General features: G+C 34.7%; 2 protein-coding genes across 2 annotated transcripts; one reads left to right on the top strand and one right to left on the bottom strand.

The window, feature by feature from the left end:
• The first annotated feature begins 7,953 nt into the window (after positions 1-7,953).
• Positions 7,954-10,764, top strand: LOC112737743 (uncharacterized). The gene has a single exon (XM_025787805.3). It carries the CDS (start codon positions 8,162-8,164, stop codon positions 10,598-10,600), a length of 2,439 nt encoding a protein of 812 aa, XP_025643590.1. The 5' UTR covers positions 7,954-8,161; the 3' UTR covers positions 10,601-10,764.
• Positions 10,765-14,826: 4,062 nt separating this feature from the next.
• LOC112737744 (basic leucine zipper 61) lies at positions 14,827-19,794 on the bottom strand. The gene is made up of 4 exons (XM_025787806.3): positions 18,478-19,794; positions 18,177-18,267; positions 17,943-18,069; positions 14,827-16,148 (listed from the first exon to the last, which is right to left on the bottom strand). The coding sequence occupies exons 1-4, from the start codon at positions 19,188-19,190 to the stop codon at positions 15,970-15,972; spliced, it is 1,110 nt and encodes a 369-aa protein (XP_025643591.1). The 5' UTR covers positions 19,191-19,794; the 3' UTR covers positions 14,827-15,969.
• Positions 19,795-23,393: the final 3,599 nt, after the last annotated feature.

Here is a 23,393-nt window from a genome sequence, read left to right as displayed (position 1 = left end):
GAAAAAAATTGGGGTTAGTGTAGAGTCTTAGATGTTAACAACCATTGTATTACTTTTGAAGTTGTTGATGGTTCTTCTCGGTGGATGTGCAATGCAGTGTATGCACCCCACAAGCGCATCTTCGTGATGAGACTTGGGATTATCTTAGTGGTATTGCTGGTTATTTGCACGGCCCGTGGGTAGTTCTTGGGGATTTTAATGAAGTACTTTATTCTACTGAAGTCAAGGGGGTATTTTTAACAAAAACAGAGCAGAGGCTTTAGGGAATGTTATGGACTCTTGTGGATTAATGGACATGGAAACTAAAGGAAGGAAATTTTCTTGGCTTAGAAAAGTTCGGGGAGGAACAAATGTCTCAAAAAAGCTTGATAGAGCTTTCATTTGTAAGGACTGGCGATTGCATTTTCTTGAAGCTTTTTGTGAGATTTCACTCAGTCCACTCGCCCATTTTGGTTCGTTGCAGGCCGGTTAATCATAGCAAGAAGAATAAATGTCGTCCATTCAAATTTCAAGCGGCTTGGATTACTCATCCTCAATTTCGTGACGTTTTCATAAAGCGTGAAATTCTGAAACCCCAGATATCGCTAAAAGCCTTGTTGTGGTTAAGAGAGATGCCCAGAAGTTTAATTTGGATATCTTTGGAAATATATTTATTAAGAAAAGAGAATTGGAGATCTACATAAATAGTGTGTAGATTCTTTTGGAGCAGTCGGATGATGTTTTATTAAGGGAGGAGGAGAACGACCTTCAAAAAGAGCTTAATATTATTCTTTTGAGAGAAGAGTTGTTGTGGTTCCAGAAATTGAGAGATCAGTGGGTGTAACGACCCAATTTTCAGTATGTCTAGATCATACCAGAAACTAAGCGTTACCAACTTGTCTTTCTAATTATTATCTATTATTTATTATATGAGCCTGATTCGTTGTTAAAAACGTAGTTATTTTGCTAGGTACTTTTTTTTTTGAAAACGTTTGGACTAATAACAGAATCATTAACAATCAATTCACAAGTAATAACAAATAAAATAGTTATAAACAATCACACATACATACATCACAAGCAGTTGATAACATTCTGTGATCCAGCCTTTATTAGACTATAGACTTTTAGTTAGAACGCCCCTAGATATAGCTAAATAATATCTATATATATATATATATATATATATATATATATATATATATATATATATATATATACATATAACATCCCAGGCCCTGACCTGTTCAAGAAGTCCCTAAGCAGGCGCCCAAGCTAGCCTAGACTCTATACTCACCTAGTCCCTCTAAACTACTAAAGCGAGGGAAAGTACGTTCTAAGTCTTCAAAACTCAAGTCAGGTGGAACGTCATCAAAAGGTGGAAGGCCGTCTACTACTCCTCTGCACGATCATACATTGCCATATGACGTCCCACTGGTACTCCATCAGGTAGCCACACAACAGGAGTCTCGTACACAGGATTTAGGCTAAAGTGCACATACGAATGGAGTGCAGACGTTGGCTAGTCTCACAGTATATACATATAAACAGAAACGGAGTTCACTCTGGACTTAGAAGACTACCTAGAGTGGAATCCTTTTTACGTATGATCGTCAGCGAATTACGGAAGGGAACTCATGCTTCCATCTGAAGGGGGAAGGGAGAGAGAAAGGGTAAGAACTGGGGAGTTCTTAGTAGGGCCGGGGTTATTAGTTAAGTTCATTAATTCCGTGTTATTTAGCAGATAAATAGCAGAATACCGAGAAGCAGTAAACAGAAGAAACAGATAAATAGAGAAAATAGAGAAAATAGAAAGCAAAACACAAACAAAAGAATACAAGAAAATAAAACACAGATACAGAGAATAGAATGCAAACAAAGAAAGCATACATTCAAACAACAATCATAACAGAGGAAATGCGCAACCAAGTATGATGCATGTCTAACCCTAGTGCAGGTAATGAGCTCATTTGTCGGTTACATACCCACTCCCGACGTTACCCGGAGTCCTCTGACCAGGTAAGGCTTCCCTGTTGGAAATGCCTCTCGCAAGAGTCCTTTGACTTGCATGGCGAAGCTAGTTAACTTATATCTGCCCAACACACGCACTGTAAGAGTCCTTTGACTTATAGGAGTATATGCTAGTTGTGTTTTCTCGATACCTCTGTAAGAGTCTTCTGACTTACAGAATAGTATTATAGCTAAGTATCCCAAGAAAGCGCTCTTAGTGGTCGTACCACCATCTATCTGACTGCCTCTCTACAGCAGATTCTTACATAATCATTCTCATTATCATCATTCATTATCATTCTCATTATTCATCATCACTTTCACATTCTTATGCATTACATCTTTCTTTCTCTGTTCAATCATACTATACAAACTTTACAACTTTTACTTTCACAACATCTTAACTCAAACCATTTCTCTTTATCAGATTACTCTTTTCTCTTTATCTTTCTACTCTGATCTGATTACTCTTTTCTCTTGATCTCTTTACTCTACTCTAGTTACTCTGTTCTCTGTATCTCTTTACTCTGCTCTGGTTACTCTTTTCTTTGCTTAATGTATGTATTTAAAGCTTATGTAAATTTTGGTATGAATAGTTAGCCTGCCCCAAGTATAGGTTCATTAAGTCTATATTGAAACAGATTAACTTTTCATATAATACCTGACCCTAGGCGCAACTCAAAAACTAACTATGTTGCCCTAGTTCGTTTACTAATCTCTGCTAGTTTCTGTTCATTAAAACTTTACAAACTTTTTCTTTGATTTTTATCTCTTCTTTAACTTTTTATCTTTCCTTTATCTTTGCCTCACTAATATGTTTTTACCACTCCCTAAGTGTTTTATGAAGGTGATTATGAGATTCTGCGCTTAAAGTTGTCTTTCTAAAGCATTTACAAAAAACTGCTTTTTCCGCATTATTTTATTATTTTTATTAAAATATTATTTTTAATTAAATATTATTATTTATTATTTTATTAATATATTTTCAAAAATTACCCCTTTTTAACTTTAACCTTTAAAATTCACTTTTTACCACCCGTAACTTTTAATATTTCTACTTTTACTACCCTAACTTTTAGAAATTACCAAATAACCCCCCAAACACCAAAAATTTTACTTCCTTGCCCTTTTCAAGATCTAAGGCTTGTTCTTCTATGTTCTTCATCACACTCAAAGTGTTCTTCGTGTTCTTTGTAAATTCTTCAGATTCTTTCTTTGTTTTTACCCGTTTTTCAGTCTTTTCAGCAACCGATTTTTACCATAATTCATAATAAATTCCCAGCCACTAAAACCCCATATTTTCCACATGATTTTAACACAAATTGAACCCCAATTTAGGGCCTATGGTTTCGGTTTCCAGCTGCACTCAAGAACACAAATTCATAGCTTGAATTTCATCAAATTTCATCAAATTTTCATCAAAATTTCAACAAGAATCACTCATATAAATCATCAATTTCAAGCACAGATAAACCATATCATAATTAAACAACTCAAACACAATCAATCAAGATTAAATTCGTCAAACCCTACCTGGTTTTGTTGCTCCTAATTCGGTTAGACTTTCAGGTGGTCCTTAAGCACTTTTTCCTCCTAAATCACATCAAGAACAACTTTAAATCCAAAAATTCTCAACTAACCAAATCTTACTCAGCATGTTAGGAAGGAATTTCTCACCTTAAACTTACTGGAAATTAATGTTTCTTGGCCCTCAAGTCAAGTTAAGCATGATTCCTAAGGAAGAACATCAAGAAAACACATGTTTAAGCATGTTTTCTTGAAAACCGAATTGAAGAGGGAGCGAGACAGCCAACTCACCCTATTTCCAGTCTTGATATGTTGTATGGTTATGTAGAGGAAGAAGAGAGGATCATTTTGGTGAAATCAGAGTTTTAATTTGAGTTTTAGTTCAGAAGAAATCAAGCTTTGAAGATTAAATATTCATGAAAGTTTCTCTCTTTTATCTCTTGTTATTTTCGGTCAAAATGAAGAAATGAGACAGCCTTAGAGATCTTGGGGGTTTAAGGTGAGTTGTGATTGGTTGGCTTGGAGGTGGGTTAAAATAATATTAAAATATCTCAGGTGTATAACTACTAAAACTAGATGTATCGGAACACTTGTAAAAACATCTCTAAAAATTATTTTCTGAGCTACTAGCATAAATAACACTAGTAACATATTTATTATGAGAATAGAACATATATGATGAGGCATTAGCATTGCTAAAGTCATCAAAGAGTGCTGGTGCAAAGCTGCACCAGTAAACTGTGAACCCAGTTAAATCGATTTCCTGTTTTTAACTAAAACAGACCAGCTAACCTTATAATATCATTCAAGCAGTTTCTAGTACTAATATAATGATAATATTATACTATTATCTCTCTTCTCTCATGAATCGAGTTCGGTTCGTCAAACAAAGACTATTTACTAAAACTAGAACCAAAACTCCTAACCGATACGGTTCAAAAACTAGGTTCTTCATGATTGCGTTATCGAGCTTGCCTCATAAGAGGTTCTAGCTTAAGGATGATATAATGACAATGAGGATTAAGATTTTTGATGATACAGCAGAGGTGTTCCCTTTACTGATCTTCCGGAGAAATCCGTGCCTTCAGAAAAGATCTCGCGTACTCGAAAAATGGGGTTGTTACAGTGGGTCAAGTTTAGGGACAGAAACACTAGTTTTTTCCATCTTCAAACAATTGTGAGGAGGAAGAGGAATAAGATTCATAGTCTGATGCTTGAAGATGGCACTTGGTCAGAAGATGAGAAGTGTCCTTAAAGCGGAAGCTAACATGTATTTCCAGCGGTTGTTCTGTTCCAGAAAGGAGGTGAGGATTGATGGTTTGAAGGATATCCCTCTTCCACAGCTTAGTCAAGATGCTTGCTTTAGATTACAAGAGGATGTTGCTTTTGAAGAAGTTAGAAGACTGGTAATGGAGATGGGTTCTTTTAAAGCTCCTGCCCCGGATGGTTTTCAAGTGATCTTTTTAAAGAGTATTGGGATGTAGTGGGGATAGATGTGTGGAAGATTGTGAGGCAAGGCTTCGTAGGAGGTTGTATTGATTATCATTTCTTTGAGGCTTTGATTGTTCTTATTCCAAATGTGAAAAATCTGACAAATATGAAGGAATTTAGGCCAATTAGCTTATGCAATGTTATCTACAAAATTGTAACTAAGGTTTTGGTGAATTGTTTTCGCCCGTTCCTTTCTAAGGTGATTGGCCTATTGCAAGGTAGACTTATTCCTGGAAGAGGAACTAGTGAAAATATTATTATTGCTCAAGAAATTCTTCATTTCATGTGGAAGACAAAGTCCAAGAAAGGAACTATTGCTTTCAAGATTGATCTTGAGAAGGCGTATGACCATGTTGATTGGCATTTTTTGGAGCATTCATTGAAGAGTTTTGGATTTTCAGCTACAACGGTCAGACTTATTATGCATTGTGTGTACTCTTCTTTCTTGTCCATTCTATGGAATGGGGAAAGACTTCAAAGTTTTAAGCCTCTAAGGGGTCTGAGACAAGGAGATCCAATGTCACCATACCTTTTTGTTATTTGCATGGAAAGACTTTCTTGCCTTATTTCGCACCTTGTCTTTAGTGGTTCTTGGATTCCGGTGGCTGTTTCGAAAGGAGGGCCTAGAGTTTCCCATCTTATATTTGCTGATGATTTGCTCCTCTTTTGTAAGGCCACTAAGAATCAAGTTGAAATAGTCATGAAAGTTTTGGACATCTTTACAAAGGCATCTGGGCTTAAGGTGAATTTGTCCAAGTCGGAAGCTCAATACTCTAAAAATGTTTCTCAGAGAAGGAAGGATATTTTATCTAGTGTTTCTAGCATTCACTTCACTCAACACTTGGAAAGATATTTGGGGGTGAATATTGATCATGATAGAGCTACGCGAAAGACGGTTTAAGAGGTGATTGAGAAAATTCGTGCTAGATTGGTTAGTTAGAATGGGCGCATACTAAACAAGGCTGGGAGATTGTATTTGGTAAAAGCAGTTCTATCTTCAATTCTGGTCTATCAAATGCAAACTTTCCACCCTTTTCCCTTCCTATGCTCATGCCAAGATTGACTCCATGATGCACCAATTCCTGTGGAAAGGTAATGCGAATAGCAGAGGTCTTCCTTTAGTTAAGTGGGAGAAAGTTGTGGCTCCCAAAAATCTAAGAGGACTTGTAGTTAGAGACTCACAGTGTGTTAATGTGGTGCTTATTGGTAAATTGGTTTGACAAATGTTGAAGGATAAGGAGCGGTTGTAGGTGAAACTTCTTTCTCATAAATATTTGAAGCGAAATAGGGATTGGGAATCGGCTAAACATGGTTCCTTTGTGTGGAAAAGTATCTCCAAAGTCTATATGACCATCAAAGAGGGTCTTGGGTGGTAGAAAAGGAGCTCCCTTCAGTCCTTGTGGTATGATCCTTAGAGTCCTTAGGTATTCTTGTAGATTTTCTTCCTTTTGTTCATGTCTCTGATTTATTGCTTAAGTTGGATGATGTTTACTATGATGGAACTTGAAATTTTGAAAATTTGTCCACCCCAATTTCCGAGAATATTAAATCCTTTTTGGGGGCTATTCCTCCTCCTGAAAGGAGTGTGAATAAATTGGGTTGGATTTGGAAACCAGCTGCTTCAAAGGGTTATACTACAAAAAGTGGGTATGCTTGGCTTGCGCATATGAAATTTCAATGCAGAGGTTACGAGAATTGGAAGTGGCTATGGAAGCTTTTCATTCTGAAAAAAGTAAGATTCCTCTTTTGGCTTGCATTGCATGATGCCATTCCCACTAATGTCTTTCGTCATAAAAGGGGCTTAGCGGTAAGTGACGTTTGTAATTAATATGGTCATGAGCCTGAATCTGTGTTACATTGCTTTCGAGATTGTTCCACTGCTCGTCATGTATGAAATTTTTTAGATCCTTCTATGGTTGACCATGTTAATGCTTTTGACTTCCGATCTTGGATTACTAGCATTATTAATGGTAAAGAAGAAGTTGTGGCTGATGGAATTTGGTGGATTTGGCGAATAGATGTAATGATTTATTCAACCCAAATGATCCTTGGCCTAGGAGAAAAATCTCTTGCCTTGTGAGAGCCTTGGCGAATGAGTTGAAAAGGGTGAAGAAGGATAGAAACTCTTGGGATTGTGCAGTCCAGAATTTTTGGTGGCAGCCACCCCCCAGAATGTTCTTAAGGTCAACTGTGATGCTAGTGTTCTCCCGAACTCTCTTGTAGCGGACTTTGGGTGTGTTATCCGTGATCGTTATGACACCTGGGTACTAGGTAGTTCGGGCCGTCTGCCCTTTGATTCAGTTTTCAGGAATGAGTTATTAGCAATCTGGAATGGTCTTATGATTGCGGGAGAAGTTGGTTATGAGTCCCTGATTTGTGAAATTGATTTTATGGAGGTGTATCTTTGACTAAATAATATTATCAACTATGTTGCAGGTGATAATATGGATATTATAGAGAAGATTATAGAGTTGTTAAGTAAAAACTGAGAGGTGTCATTCACTTGGGTTAGAAGAAAAGCTAATGTTACTGCAGATTGTCTAACTAAGATAGAGACTAAAAGTGTTTATTCTCATTCGGTGTGAATTCAGCCTAGTAATGAGTTCAAGTAAATTTTATTGAAAGATTCTGCTGTGTAATTTTTTTATTTTGTATGTGTGTTTGTTTTTGTTTTTGTTACTAATACAAAAAATTATAAATGTCAAACTAAACACACTACTAAACTTTTAAAAGCCACGTATAGACACGATTTAAATTTTTAAAATTTTAAGTTTTATTTTAAAAAATAGAATATAATTTATCATCATTTATTTTATAAGTAAAACAAAAAAATACATAAAAAAATATTAAATTATAAAAAATTTTATTTTATTTTTTAAAATAAAAATTTAAAATTTAAAAAATACAAAGACATAAAGTCTCGATTTTAAAGGGACAAACGGCTATCAAATTTCAGATGGCTTAATTGCGGTCTTGCGGAGGACAAAAGCGACATTTCAAGCTCTCCTTCCTCCTTTCCGAGACGAATTAAGCCAGGCTTTGAATTTCGAAACCTGAAAATAAAGTTGAGACGTTTCACTCCCAAAATATCCCAACCCCGTTAAGAAAAGTAGAAAACCTCTTCCTCACTCTCTCACTTACTCAATACAGCGCCATGACCGATTCAAATCCTCACATTCCCGACGAAACCCCCCAAAACCCTGACACCAAAACCCAACAAGAAGAAACTCCAACAAATTCCCAATCCCCCAAAACCCTAACCCTCGCCGATCAAGATCCCCAATCCCAATCACAAACCCTACCCGATCCCAACCCTACACAGCCATCTGAACACGAGGACACTGTAATGCAAGATCCGGTCCAGAAACCCGACGACCCGGAACCCGATGCTCATGCGGCAGTGACCGTTACCGCCGCCGCCGCAGCATTCCCTGGCTCCGGCCGGCGAGGGACTCCGAAGAGGAAGAAATTGGACGCGAAGCGAACCGCGCTGGAGAAGAAATGTCGCGAGAAGCTTCAGGTTCTTGTCGAAACCCTAAAACCAATTCCTTTCGCGCCCCCGAAAGCCCTTGACTTTTCGAGCCACCAGAGCCTCCTCCAGCGCCTTGGGCTCTGGGAGTTCGTGCACCTCGAGTACGACACCGTTGTCCGCAGCGATCTTCTTGCCCAGCTCATTGCCAGCTACGTCCCCACGTCGCGATGTAGCTATGTCAATGGGATTAGGATCAAGCTGAGTCGTGCCGATTTGGGCCGGGCCCTGAAGTTACCCAAGAAGAATGCTGGTTCTTCGGTTGCGGAGGGTAAGGAGGAGGGAGGGGAGACGGTGGACTTGGCAGAATCGATTGGGTTTATTGAGGAATTGGTGTCGAATTGGATGATGTTGCATGATGAGATGTTTATCATGACATCTGATGTTATGGGGCAACTGAATTTGATTAAGACAGGGAAGTTGGAGAAGGTTGATTGGGCAGGTTTGATTTGGTCCATGATGGAGAAGGAATTGAAGGCTCCACAGCTGACGGATTGTTACTATGCTTCGCATATGCAGCAGCTGATTAAGGCGCAGCACCAGGAGCTGCTGGAGGAGCCGGAAGCAGCACAGGAGGAGGAGGAGGAAGAGGAGGGAGAGGAGGTTGGAGGGAAGGATGATGGGGAAGAGGCTGAGGTTAAAGATGAGGAAGATGAGGAGGCAGCTGCCACAGCCACAGTCACAGAAAAAGTCACTGATGAAGCCACAGCCAAAGCCACAGCCACAACCACTGTGGAAGACGAAGTGGGTGAGAGTGGTGATGTGAAGATGAGTGGAGTTGATGAGGAGGGTGGCAGGGATGGTGAGTTGGAGGAGCACAACATTGAGTTGAGTCTTGGTCAAGATAATGTTGAAAGGGTTGAAGTAGGGAAGGATGTGGTTGGAGGGGTACAAATTATGGATTTTGATCAGCCCAAGGTGGAAGACTCTGGATTCTGGCTTATGGATCAGAAGAACAATGTGGAGGAGCCCTTCTTGCGGCCATGTCAGACTAGTGATGTAAAGGGTGACGAATGTGGTGAAGCGAAAGGTGTTGAAGGAGAAGAAGGGCAAGAACAGGAGGAGGAAGAGGAAGATGCAGAGGATGACGAGCATGATGGTGGGTTCAGTCTCTCACCCAAGTGTATTCCTATGGAGGGGATGCCTTCTGGGCCTGGGGGTCTTGTTCAGGCAATGTCTGCAGTGCAGATGCCTTTTACTTCTGGGATTGATCTTCGTGACAACCCTGTGGGAGATTTTCTGTCTCCCAGAGATGATCCTCATATGATATCTGGATCATCACTTTTTGGAAATGGTCACAAAAGGGAGCTTGACCTGGATAATCATAACTCTCACCATGCACTAAATGGCAGTAACAAGAGGCTAAGAGGTGATAGCCCGTGGAATTCTAAGCCTGCTGACTTTGAAACCTGCATGGAACATATAGAACATTGGATGGGGAAGGCTAGAATGATGTATGCAGCAAAAGAACAAGCATGTGATGAGTCTTTGACAAATCAGCAACTCTTGCTTAACGAACTACAGAAGCGAGATGAAATGATTGAGCAATATCATAAAGCAAAGATGGATGAGAGTCATAAGAGACAGGTAGAAATGTATCGTCTTGAGAAGGAGCTGTTTATGATGACAGGCCTTGTGGAGGGCTATAGAAAGGCCTTGAAGGAAACACAGAAGGCTTTTGCTGATTATAGAGCACGTTGTCCGCAAGCTGAAGAACCACTTTACAAGGATGTTCCTGGGTCTGGTGGCCTTGTTTTGAGTGTCATGGAACTGGAAAAGGAGCGCCTGAGAAAGGAAGAAGAAGAAAGGATTAAGTTGAGGGAGCTTTCGAGAGATTTTGAAAGGAAATTGAGGGAGATTGAAAGCACTTGGTTTGATAAACTGGAAGATTATGCTGGAAGTGTTGAATCCCTGGCTAACAGGTTGCAGGCTATTGAGGAGCAGGTTAAGCATTTGAAGGAAGTGAAAGCCAAATGTAATGTGGCAGCTCCTCCTGAATGTACTCCAACTGTTGAAGAACAAAAAGTTGAAGATCAAAATGTTGAAGAACAGAATGCTTTGTAAGATTTAAGTTTTCCATTAGCACGTGACCTAAATTCTGTTAACTACTAGTTCAATGCTGCAGATTGTTTATGTTTATAATGTACAAAGCTCTATTTTGAAACTGAATCCATCACCTAAGATAATTGTTACGCTAGAAATGTGTGAAATCAAGGTTATTTTCTCTACTTTGCCTATCTTAGCTGTTCTTGATTAGTTTTGGTATTCAACCTTTGTACTTTTTGCACATTGTGTATAGGTTAGAAGTTCTGAAGTTTGAGTTGGAAAGTAATCAAAGTATTATCTTTAGGAAGAAATGTTGTGCTAAAACAGCACTGACTATGTAAAAAGAGATTTTCTTTGATCTTTTGCATGATTAGTTAGCCAATTTTAATGCCTAACCCAAATCCTACGTAGCTGCACAATGTTGTTTTATGGTCTCCATGGCTGCACCCAACATTCCTCTAGTCCGATTTCAGGCTGCATACTTTGTGGATCATAGTCATTGTTTTTGAGTAGTAAACTACTGCTTCCTATTTATAAGTAAACAACATACTGCCTGTCAAAATAATGTCATCCAGTTTTGCATTATGCATCCATGTAGAAATTGCTGAAGATACTTTTGATTCTTTGGAAGATCTTTTCTTTGTTTGACGGTATCTTATCTACGTCGTTTCTAGAATACCGAAAGAAATTCTGATCTGATGCTTTAACCCCAGCTAAATTTAGGGGAGTTAGCATTGAAAATAGAACACTTAGTAATGGCACTTTCCTATGTGCACATCTGTGTGAATAACTGAATATTCATGTGTAACAACATTTCAGAAAAGCCAAGCCCTAAACACACAGTCTGCTAAATAGGTTTTCCGCAGTCAATGGAATATTTCTCCAGGACTGCACCTTTTTTCGACAGTGTCCCAAGCTGTTTTTGACAGTTTTGTTTTTACTATAGGAAGAAATTCCAAGCCTAGCTAAGTTCTTAATTACATGAATTGCTTTATTAAATTTAAGTGTTAATATATATATTTTTTCCTCTTCACTTTGGAGACTGATTGCTGAGGAGTTTATCATTTGATCATTTTATTATTTTGCATGCTTGTTTATTTTAGAGGTCCAAAATGAATTATTTGAATTCGTGAGTTTTCTCTCGCATACAATATGATTGATGAGTCATGTGAGATGTGACTTGAGGGCTACAAGCAGAGTGACATGGGGATATTGCTTTCAATACACTTTGAACCTCTGTTTGATGCATGTAAGAATGAATTTTCACGTTATATGAACCCTTGTGCTGACTTTCGGCTTGGCATGGCCAAAGAGTAAGCGTTGACCCGGAACAAGCCGTCCTGATGTCATATCAGTGATTTGTAAAGTTTGGCACGTGTGACGCTTCATTATTTTGGGAGGGGTTTGTTGACAACCAAGGCAATTATGGATAAAATTGTGGCGTAATCACTTGTATTGGTTTATAAAATTTACTAGTGTCTGTAAAGTTAAAATACATTGTAAAACCTTGAACCACAAGAAACTAGTACCGTGTCCAAAATTTTGTCATGCTGCTAAAATATTTGGAGTACTGTTTATAAATATGTTCCAAAGGTGACAAGTATTTGTGAATGGATACTAATGACCTTTACCGCACCTCAATTTTTCCTCTTTCTTTTCATTTGGGTGGAAGTTGGACTTGCTTTTAGCAGTTGTTCTATCCTTCTCTCTTTTCACCAACTTCTGGCGCTTTGTCCCTTGCTTGTAAACAAGAGGAGGAAATTTAATTAGATTAACATTGTAGCCTTGGAGGCCTGGAAGTTTGGTTAATGAGCTCGTGCCACGGGTTGCACTAGCAGATATCATGGTAGACATTAGAGTGCTTAAAAATCTTGTTGGAGTCAATTTGATTTTCTATTTGGAAAACTCAAATCATAGCTTGGATAAAAAATTAGGATTAGCTTTAGGAAACATTTAATTTGCAATAATATAGGTTAGAAAATTTATAGGAAGACATTCAATTCATAGTTTGGGCAAAAAGGAAAGCAACATTTTGACAAAGAGAGGAAGGGGGTTGTGGCTCTAAAGAACAGAATAGAGAGGGTCTTGGCTTAGAATCGTAATGATGACGCCGTTGTGGTAGCGACGTGGTGGCTGCACTGGGTAAAGATCAGAATAGAGAGGGTTGTGCTAAAGATGATAAAGAAAGAGGTATGGCTGCACTGGGTATTGCTGAGGTGGTGGTGTATGCGGGTGGTTATGGCAAAGAAAAGAATGGACGTGTTGGCCTGTTGGGTGTCGGTGAAGTCACAAAGAACATGTACAGGGGTCTTTACCGGAAAAAAGAAAAAAAAAACCCCTTAAAATTCAAAATTTAGATTGATATGGAGGAGATGCATTGTTGTCCACTCTACTAATAATCATTTTGGAGAAGGCTAAATTCAGTTAGGGGAAGAAGTAGCTAAATTATAAGGTCGCATCTAATATGTTGAATATTTGTTTCAATAAAAATATTTATTTTGGGTAACAAAATGACCAGAGTCCAAATATGATGTTCAAATTCCAAGTACTCAATAAATAACTATTTTTCTTTTTATTTTTATTTATAGAAAATAAAACTAAAAAAAATTATTCTAGGAAAAGATATTGCCCTAATATTAGCAGAAAATTGAAGAGAAATCACTCTAAGAAGTGAATCATAAACAATTAAGTAGAGAATTGGGATGCATCCATGCAAGTTTAACTTATCTGTTTGCACATCCATTTCTTTACCTGAACACATGATTAACAAAGTCCGGATCGCTGCTACAAGAGGAAAAGCTGCATGAGAGTTGGAAAACAGTTTTGGAAAAACTCTAAAGCTATTATAGATTTTGTTTCTACTTATATGTTGATATATCCTCATTGAGAAACAATAAAGTAGTCAAAGTGATTGATAAATTATCCAAATTCACACTAAAGGCTGCGAGAAAACTACCATGGTGATCTCGGAGGATGCCACTGCAAGCCGTCGTTCCCAAGCTATTAATAGATCCATCTGTGTTGATCTTTATCCAATGATCCGGTGGAGGACGCCAAAAAATATGAGTAATAGATAATTCAGCCACTTGAACTTTACTCTTACTCTAACATTTCCATCGACAACTCATATTATATTCTTTGGCCAAACTCAAGTTTCGATGGAGGCACGAATTCAGATTGTAGCTCAATTTCTCAAAAATCTGGCAGTTATGCTGGTATCAAATGTTGCAACAGGCTATAGCAAAGAATATGGGCGACAGAACCTCGTTGAAGTTTCGAGTAGCTTCCTTCAGATTGTTATCAATCCATTCTAGGAGCTATGAACTCCAAAACAATCGAAAGATAGTGCTAATCCATTATTGCTAGCTAGCCATAGAAAGGACCTCACCCTTTAGAGACATTGGAGCTTCCACACTAGCTTAAAGATTTTACAACTTCTCCATTCATCATAACTAATAAAAGCCTCATATGCAGATTTGCAACTAAATAATTCAGAGGGTTTTGGAAACCAAACAATGCAATCCACAAATTTAAATTGAGGAGCTTTCAAGGATTAAATAAGATTCAAGATATTTCGGGAGAAGATTTAGCTTAGAAACTCTTAGTTCCAATTCCAATGGTAGTAGAGACATCCACTACTATTAGATTCAGTGTCCACAAAATTTAATAGATTGTTTTTTTTTTTTTTTTGGTGACTAATTTAATAGATTGTTTACGTAAGGGATCCAATCATCCAATGATTTTTTCAAAAAAAAGTCCAGTGACAATCTCCAATCCTCTAAATTGGATTTTGATCTAATTTCTTTCAATTTTGACAAATTCTTTGCCAAGCATTTGACGGTAAAAATGATATTTTTATTCCGACACTTGTATTTTATGATTCAGACATTCAAAGATTTCTTATCTATAACTAAATGCCAAACTAACTTCAGCAGGAATGCATTATTCATGGCTCTAGAATGATGGAAATTTAAATATTTTTTTTGAATTTACAAACCTTTTCCAGTTTAAAAAAAATGAATGTTTCTCTTCTTGGACTAGTCTGATGGCTTATTCTTAAAACCGTGCAAATCATCGAGATATTTATGTCGAAACAGTTTCTACATTGACAACTTTCAGAAACTATATAAAAATATATAGAAATAACCATTCTATTTGGTTATAGAGAATATGTTAACTTGAAACAATGTAAATAGCCACTTTGGAACCTCGGTTAAAAACTTCACCATGTACAACAACAATAATTGATTCAACTGAATATTTACACTTCCATTTTTTCTTTTAAATCTTTCCAATCAATGTGTCAAATTAAGATAATTACATAACCATGGAAAACAGTAATTATAATAATGTAAAGTACAAACAAAACTCAAAGAGGAGCCAACAACACTTCACTGACATACCCTCCTTTCATCCATCCCAACACAAACCCACCACCACTACTCTCTGTTTTCCAACTTGGAATTGAAAAACACCAAAAATAATTAAATTACCCAAAACAAAATAAAATAAAAAATAATCAAAGACAATAACAAATACATTTAAAAACAAGTAAAAAAAAACTGAAAGAATCTCCGACATATACCTCCCACCTTTCTCTCTGTTTGATGCCACTAGTGCACATGTGTTTCCCTGTATTCCAATCATGCATCTTTGAGTGGTCCCATTTTTTATTTTTTATTTTTCTCTCTTTTAAAAGTAAAACACATCACGTGACTCCTCAGCTTTGATAGCAAAAGCTTACCACCACCATCACCAACATGGCCTCACCACTCATAAATTGTGATACTCTAATGAAAATTTTATAATTGTATTTATATAAAAAAAATTTAACTCTTAAATAATAAATTATAAGATTAAATTTTAATATATTATAAAAATATATGACCAAATAAATGAAATCACATTATTATACAAAATATTTTTATAAAAAAATATTTTTAATATCTTCATTTAAATACCTCCCAAATCATAAATCATCATAATTATGTTATATGATATATAATGTGAGCCCCTTCTCAATTCTCTCATTTTTCTTTCTTTCTTTCCCATCAATTAAGTTACCCTAATAAAAATTCTCACCACCCTCACTACCCAACAGTACGTGACACCATTCAATTCAATTACATCACAATAAGTCACAATTTTTTTCCTCTTTTTTTTTCCCTTTAAATTTCAATAATTTCACCTCATTTTTTTCTTTCTTTTTCGGTACTATTATTCCTTCCTCTTTGAATAAAATAAAAGAAAGAAAGAAACAAAGAATCACTCACACTATACACTAGCTATACCTAGCTACCCTTGATCAATGTAGTACTAATAATAGGGTGAGAGTCTTGTATTGGGTAGGGTTTTTTTTCCACTTTTTTATTATTATTATTTTTTATTCAAACATTGATAAGCTGTTCCTTTTCATTATTCTGAGTATCACAACGTGGTCTGGTTGAAGATGGAGATATTGAAGGTGACACTGTGGCTGAAGCAATTTCCATATTCTTCTTCACGTTTAATTGGTGATACACTTGCCTTAGTCTCTCTATCTCCCTTTTCAGTGCTTCTTGGTGAGCTACATTTTTATGTAATAAATTAATGAGATTATATAATTAATTAATTTCAAGCTTTGTTAAGAAGAAAAAATATATATTGGCATACATATTCTTAAAAAAAAAATTTTGAAATCAGCAATTTTTAATATTTTTAGTAATTATTTGATCACTATAAATATTAAATTATATTTAATAAATAAATTTTATTAATTTATATATACAAATTTTAAAAAATGAGTGAGTGTAAATTATATTAATTTATATATGTAAAATTTTAATAAATATAAATATAAATAATATATTTTTTAAGTATAAAATTTTTATAAAAATATGTATAAATTATTATTGACAAAATACTAACAAAAAATGATAATATTTACCAAGAATATAACATTGCTCTATTCTTAAAAGCATACTCTACAATGTATATTTTTAAAATATCTACAATTATTACTCTCTTTTTTCTTCTTAATTTTCTTATGCACAAGTCATACTACCTATGAGACAAGGGCACGTGATATGGCACACTGATTTAAAACATGAGTGGCAATGTGGCATGCAAATCACTTTTAACTATAAGTAATACAACTGTTTAATTTGGTTTCATAATTGACATGTTTATCCCTTATAAAGTCACTAAATAATATTTAATTTTTCAATCATGTTAAATATATATTCTATTAAATTATTAAAATTAATTATTAATATAAAATATATATTAAAAATAAATTAAATAATATATATTTATATACAAATATATAATAATTAATTTTAATGTATAAATAATACTTTTGTTAATTTATGAATAATTTCAACAAGAAAATGTCCGCAACAGTAAGCAACTTCTGTTCTCATTAGTCACCAAAAAAAAAAAAAAAACTTCTGTTCTCATTACTATCGTTAGTTCCGGAAGATGACTAATGCTCTTTATTAACTCTAGTTGTGGTATATATCTTTATCTACTTTTTAAAAAAGTTTATTAAATAAATTTCTAAATTAATCTTTAAAATTTTTTTATAAAATATTTTAGTTGTTAATAAATTTTTATTACTCTAAAATTTTTTAAACGAATTAATCCCTCTTAATAAGAGGGATTAATTTGTCGTGCAGAAATACAAAATTAAAGAAAAATATATTGCCCCTAAAATTTCTCTATTTAGCAAACATTTCTCTAATTCTCCATTCTCCATTACTTTTTTTTTTATCAAAGATAAAAGACTCGAACCCGCAACCTCTTAATTGAATATGAAAAGACTATGACATTTGAGCTATTACTTATTGGCCTTTCCCATTACTTATTAGTTAACCAACTTCAGTTTTTATTCCATTTATTTCTAGTTTATCATGGTCTTAGACTGTTTAAATTAAACAAGATTGCAAGATTCTCTTATTTACATGCTTAACTCGTGTTTTATATTTATCTAATTGTTGTCCTGAAGCTAATACACACTATAAGCCGATGGATAGAAATGTACATGCACATGCATCTCTAATTATTGATAGAGAGACGATGTTCGAATTCTGTATACTTCACACATGGTGGTCCAATAAAATTATATATGTAAAACTAAAATTACCTCTATAAAACTGGTCCCTAGCTTTTCCACTTTTGGAAGATGCAAAAGTAACCCTCAACAATAGAAAATAATAACTAAGAGCAATTAATTATTCTTATCCCCCAACCTTAGCTCCTAAGTACCAATTAGTCAATAGTTTAAGCATTAATTACGTAGAGAAATGAATAAACAATAGTAGTATAGCATCTTAGAGGATACTATGAACGTAAACTAAAAGAGAATACGTAAAGCAATTACCATCTTTGAAGATCTTGTCCTGTGCCAAAGCTGCGATTCTTTGCTTGAGAGCACTGTTATCAACATTTAGAAGCAAACGTTGGTGATCCAAAAATGCCACCCGCGGTGATAATACTGAAACTTCCGCCTTCATTCGTAATTAAACACCAATATAATTATTATTGTAACAAATTAATCTATGATGATATGTACCAAAAGAATTACAATGATGATGGAATTAAATTTTTAACGTACCTGTAATGAAGTTACGCTGCGCTCAAGCTCTGATATGTATTGCAGCTTCCTCACTCTTGATCTTTGTGCTGATTGTCTATTAGCCAAAATCCTGTTCGTATTAAAAAAAATAATTAAATCAAGATTAGAATCAGAGGAAATTAAATTAACAAATAATAATAATGTACTTAATTAGTTTCTAACAAGGTACATTATTATGAACAGTAATTAATAGTCCATATTAAACACTAACTAATAACACATTATCCATTTGCAGCTTTATTTAATTAAAGCCATGAAAGAATAGAATTGTGATATTTACCTTTTTACCCTCTTGGGGTCTGTAATTTTTTCACTGGAATTTGTAGTAGCAGCATTTGCATTGGAGTTATTATTGTTATTCTTACTGCTATCATCATCATTATCCAGAGCTTTATTGTTGCATTGGCTTTCATCTTCATCGGATTCTACCTTCACTTGTTGCTGATCATGATCATGATCATGATGATCATCATCCTTATTGATCTCTTTGTTGTTTGTGTCTCTCTCATTATCGTTGATGCTATCATGATCGGAAGAACTAGAAGGATTCGATGACGTCGACATTGTCGCCGGCGGCGGCGGCGGCATCGTCATCATCGTCATCATATTCATGGAGTTGTTAGTATTGTTATCACCGCCGGAAACTACCTCATCACTGAACATGTTCATGAATTGATAATCATCAAACCTCTCAAACTCGTCTTCGCCGCCGCCGTCGCCGTTGCTGCTGCTGTTGTTAATGTGCCTCGGCGACTCCACGAAAATGGAGTCGCTCATGGATCGTCGGTGGGCCCCGCGCCTCGCCGACGAGAAGTCCAGAAACTCGTCAACCCAGGAAGGGTTTTGCTGCTGTTGTTGGTTTTGGGCGCGGTTTGTGTTTGTTGAAATGCTTGTGAGAGAAGGCATCTTTTGGTGATGATGATTTTGATTTGATGAAAACTCAGGCCAATTATTACTTGCCATGTTTGGAATCTTTGGCGGCAATTGTGCCATTTCGCCAATAAAATGGATTTGGAAGATAAAAGGATTTCACTCTTGAATCTTGATAATAATAATAATAAACAAACTTGTTTAGCTGCAAAAACTTTCCAATTCTATATATCTATTTAGTTGCAAATATTTTTGTGTGATGATATGCACTTGAAAAACCAAAGGTGGAAGGAAGAAGGAGAGAAAGAAGTGAAGAAAGGAGCTTCTAAGAAAGCCTTTTTATATATATAAAGAAATGTTTATATTTATTACTGAGAAACCAATAGGAGGGGAATGTTAGAGGAAGAAAGAAGAATCAAAGGTTGAGAAGAGAAAGAGGATTGCAACAACAACAATAACAAAATAACTAAATCACATATAACCACCATCATCAACTTCTTTTTCTTTTTTTTCTTTTGGATATGCATAGTAGTAATAATCATCATCTCTAATTAATTATTTAATTTCCTTTTCTTTTTTAAAATCCCAATAAATCTCTGGGGGTATCTGCATCTATGTGTTTGTGCAGTGGGGTCACATGGGAGAGAGAGAGAGAGATTAAGATTGGGACAGCTATGAACAGCTGTTTGAGGAGAAAGGGTTTGGGTCTCCTCAACTCAACGGCATTACTGGAAAGTCGCCAGTGGTTAATGCTTTAATAAATAAATAAAATAACTATATATAAATTATTTAATTAATAAAAAAAATAAATAAATAGGTATTTACTATATAGTGGGAATCATCCACCACGTGCCATTGTGACCGTCTCTTTAGTGCCATCACCCTTATAATAATAGTCCCATTATTATTTTTTTTTCTAACTTTACACCATTTCCTCATTTTTATTTTAATTATAGACCATAGACCATAGTCTAAATTTTAACCAATTTCAACGCGATATTCTATTTTTTTTTCAACGTTATAATTACTTTGAAATATTCAGTTAATTCGTTACCCTACTCGGTAGAATTGTTATTTAACTAATTTGATTAGTCTATGGTTCAAATTAAACTTAGGCACACGGTAAAATGTTGGGAGTTATGCAAGTAACAGAGAGGAAGATAATGTGTGTGTGAGAGAAAGCAGTAGAGAAATTTCATAATAACCAAATGTAGATAAGTATGTTCGTAAAGGATAGTTATTAAGTTGAACTAGCAATAATTGAAACGATTAAGTCATTGATTACTGGTTAATTGTATGATTTGTTTATGCTCAAGTAACATAAAATTATGTCAAGGAACTATAGTTTAAATGACATATAATTTCTTTATTCTTATCTAAAAATTTTAAGTTTAAATTTTACTCCTAATTTAAAAAAAAAACATAAAATTATAAAAAATATCGAAATTTGAATAATAATATAAAGTAATACACTCAACTAATAATTTAGCACTTCAATTTATTTTATTGATCTTTCAGAAATGATAGGGTTTTTGGGTTATGAATTTGATCGGTTGGTCAAATTGGGTTTGATAATTATGTCGTCGAGTGGGAAGAAGAATAGTAGGGATAATTAGATTAGAGATAGAAACAAAATCAGGTAACTGATTTTAATGAATGATGCCGACGATCTATATGAAAATTTTAAAGAATTGATGTCTACACTGAAACCTTTTTTAATTTCTTCTAAAAACAAGGATGCCAACCACACTTGAGCGGGTTAATGATTAGTTAAGATGTGAATCATATGGTTTTGTGAACTGAGAGAAGAACAAAGGTCATGTGCTTAAAAGGTTCCAATATATATATATATATATATATATATATATATATATATATATATATATATATATATATATATATTGTTTCACTTTATTTTTAGTAATTTTGACAGAATGTCAAATCAAACTTGTATCCAAATTTTTTAAAAGAGCATATACTCTTTTTAAGAGAATGAACTCAATTCAAAATTTATTTAATGTATGTGTCGAATAATTATTCGTACATAAAAATTGAGTCAAATAATGTAAACGACAATAATAAATGAAACACAAAAAAATAAATGAAACTTAAAATAGATAAAATTCAGAATAAAAAAAAGTAAAATGCTTGAAGAAAAGAAAAATAAAATACTCAAAGAAAAAAAAAGTAAAATAAATTGAAAGTTGAGGGATAAACATTTACATGCACTTGCACTCTAGTTCTTTTTAGTGTCAATGTGACTTGGATTTTGCAGAATTTTGTGCGATGATAAAATATTTAAAATAAAGTTTTTTCTATTTATAGATCACAAAAGTGGATTACAGAATATTTTTCTCTTTTTACGATCTAATTTTTTCTTTTTCTCAGACTCTTACCACTCACGACCTTACCTTGACTATGAAGAATTTTGTTCTTCAAGGTGAACATTTCACATCTTTACTTTTATCTTGATCACAAAGTATTTTTTCACATTCTTTATTTATCACGAGCTAAAATGATTTTTCACATATTAATAAATTTCGACCTCTACTTTTTTTCCGACTCGACCTGTGTCATGCATAGCACAATCGACGCTTTTTTTTTTATTATGGTCGAATTTTATTATTAGTCGAAATTTTGTACTAACACACACATATATAGAGTGAATACCCAACTCAATTCCTGATAATTCTTTTGAAAGGACTACGAGGCTCTCAAATAAAAAAAAATACCTTTTTTGATCCCCGATCTTTATTTTTATGAGACTGATTAGCTCATGTGTCAATGATAAAAAATATTAACAGAAGAGTTAATCAGTCTCATAAAAATAAAGATTAGAAATCAAATTTTTTTTATTAAAAACTTTGTTGTCTTTTAAAATAATTGTCAGAACCATTTATAATTTTATATATATATATGCCTGATGCAACGACTTTATTGTTGACTGTTATAATCATTTAATTAATTAACTAAGTGGAGTGTTTGTTTAATAAAAATAGGAAATTCTTTACATCCCAAAAATTTGTAAATTTACTAACTCACTTATGTTTGAATTTAATTTTTTGTTGACTAATTATTGACTGAAAATTTAATTCTCTCATTGGACCATTTTTTTTAAAAGATTAAATAAACTCTTTTAAAATAAGAAAGTTAATAAAGTGATAAAAAAAAGAGTTAATCACTTTTAAATTAAGAGTATATAAATTATATATGATAAAAATTATAAATTGAATAGCAATTAATGTTTTTTTTATTATTTTACTAATTTTAGAAGATTAAATTATCTTTTAAAATATAGAAAAAATATATTGATCTAAAATATAGACATCATTTATTTATTGAGTACATTATTAAAAGGGTTAAGTACTGAAATCGTCCCTAAAGTCTGGGGTGAAAATTAAAATCGTCCCCGACCTTTTTTTGTTATTAAAATCATTATCAACGTTACAAAACGTTATAAAATCGTCTTTTTCTATTTTTTGGACCAAATTACCCTTAATTATTAATAAAAATAATATTAAAAAAAAAAATCACATCCCACACACACTCAGCATCTCTTCGACTCTCCCTCCACCCCAAACCCACCCCCAATTCCATCATCATCAGTTTCCACTCCCTTACCCCCTCACCCCACTGCCTCGGAGGTGCACCCGCGGCCGCCCCTACGTCCAACCTGACGCCTTCCCTACGTCCAACCCGCGCGCCGCCCCTGTGTTCTTCCTATTTTTCTTTTTTTAATTTTTGAAGAACATATACATGATTGACGATGGATTGTTGTTAATTTTGTGATTATTTTGTGATTGATGTTGTTTCTGAATTTTTTATTTATTTTGGTGATGAAGAAGGGAATTGGGGGTCATTGGGTTAGTGGTGATGAAGAAGGATTTTGCTTCTTCTGTGACTGCCTCTGCTTCTTCCTCTGCTCTGCTTGAACTTCTATTTCTGAAATTGTAACTTGATGATTATTGAACTTTTGGATTTGAAAACTGAAATTGTAGTTGATGATTATTGAATTATTGTTTATTGAAATTGATGTGATTATTGAAATTGTTATGCTTCTTCTACTTCTGATTTTTTTGTTGATTTATTTTGTTTTGTGAATGTTGTTGTTAATTTGTTTTGTTATGAGTAATGAATGGCTATGATGGCAGTGGTGATTAGGTGAGGGAGAGGAAGGAGGTGGAAGGAGATTGGGTAAGTGAGGGAGTGGGGTGAGGGAGTGATGGGTGAGGGAGAGGGAGGAGGTGGAAGGAGATTGGGTAAGTGAGGGAGTGAGGGGTGAGGGGTGAGGGAGTGGGTTGAGGGGGTTACGGGAGGGTGAGTGAG

This window comes from Arachis hypogaea, chromosome 13 (genome assembly GCF_003086295.3).
Source record: "Arachis hypogaea cultivar Tifrunner chromosome 13, arahy.Tifrunner.gnm2.J5K5, whole genome shotgun sequence".
In the NCBI taxonomy this organism is placed as follows: Eukaryota; Viridiplantae; Streptophyta; class Magnoliopsida; order Fabales; family Fabaceae; genus Arachis; species Arachis hypogaea.
This window is presented reverse-complemented; position numbering and strand designations above follow the sequence as displayed.

Excerpts from the sequence above, each read along its gene's own strand:
- LOC112737743 (XM_025787805.3), top strand. The coding sequence starts at position 8,162 with ATGACCGATTCAAATCCTCACATTCCCGACGAAACCCCCCAAAACCCT.
- LOC112737744 (XM_025787806.3), bottom strand. The coding sequence starts at position 19,190 with ATGGCACAATTGCCGCCAAAGATTCCAAACATGGCAAGTAATAATTGG. Across the intron at positions 18,070-18,176 it reads GCAGCGTAACTTCATTACAG|GCGGAAGTTTCAGTATTATC; the intron begins GTACGTTAAAAA and ends TTACGAATGAAG. Across the intron at positions 16,149-17,942 it reads GGACAAGATCTTCAAAGATG|CTCACCAAGAAGCACTGAAA; the intron begins GTAATTGCTTTA and ends ATAAAAATGTAG.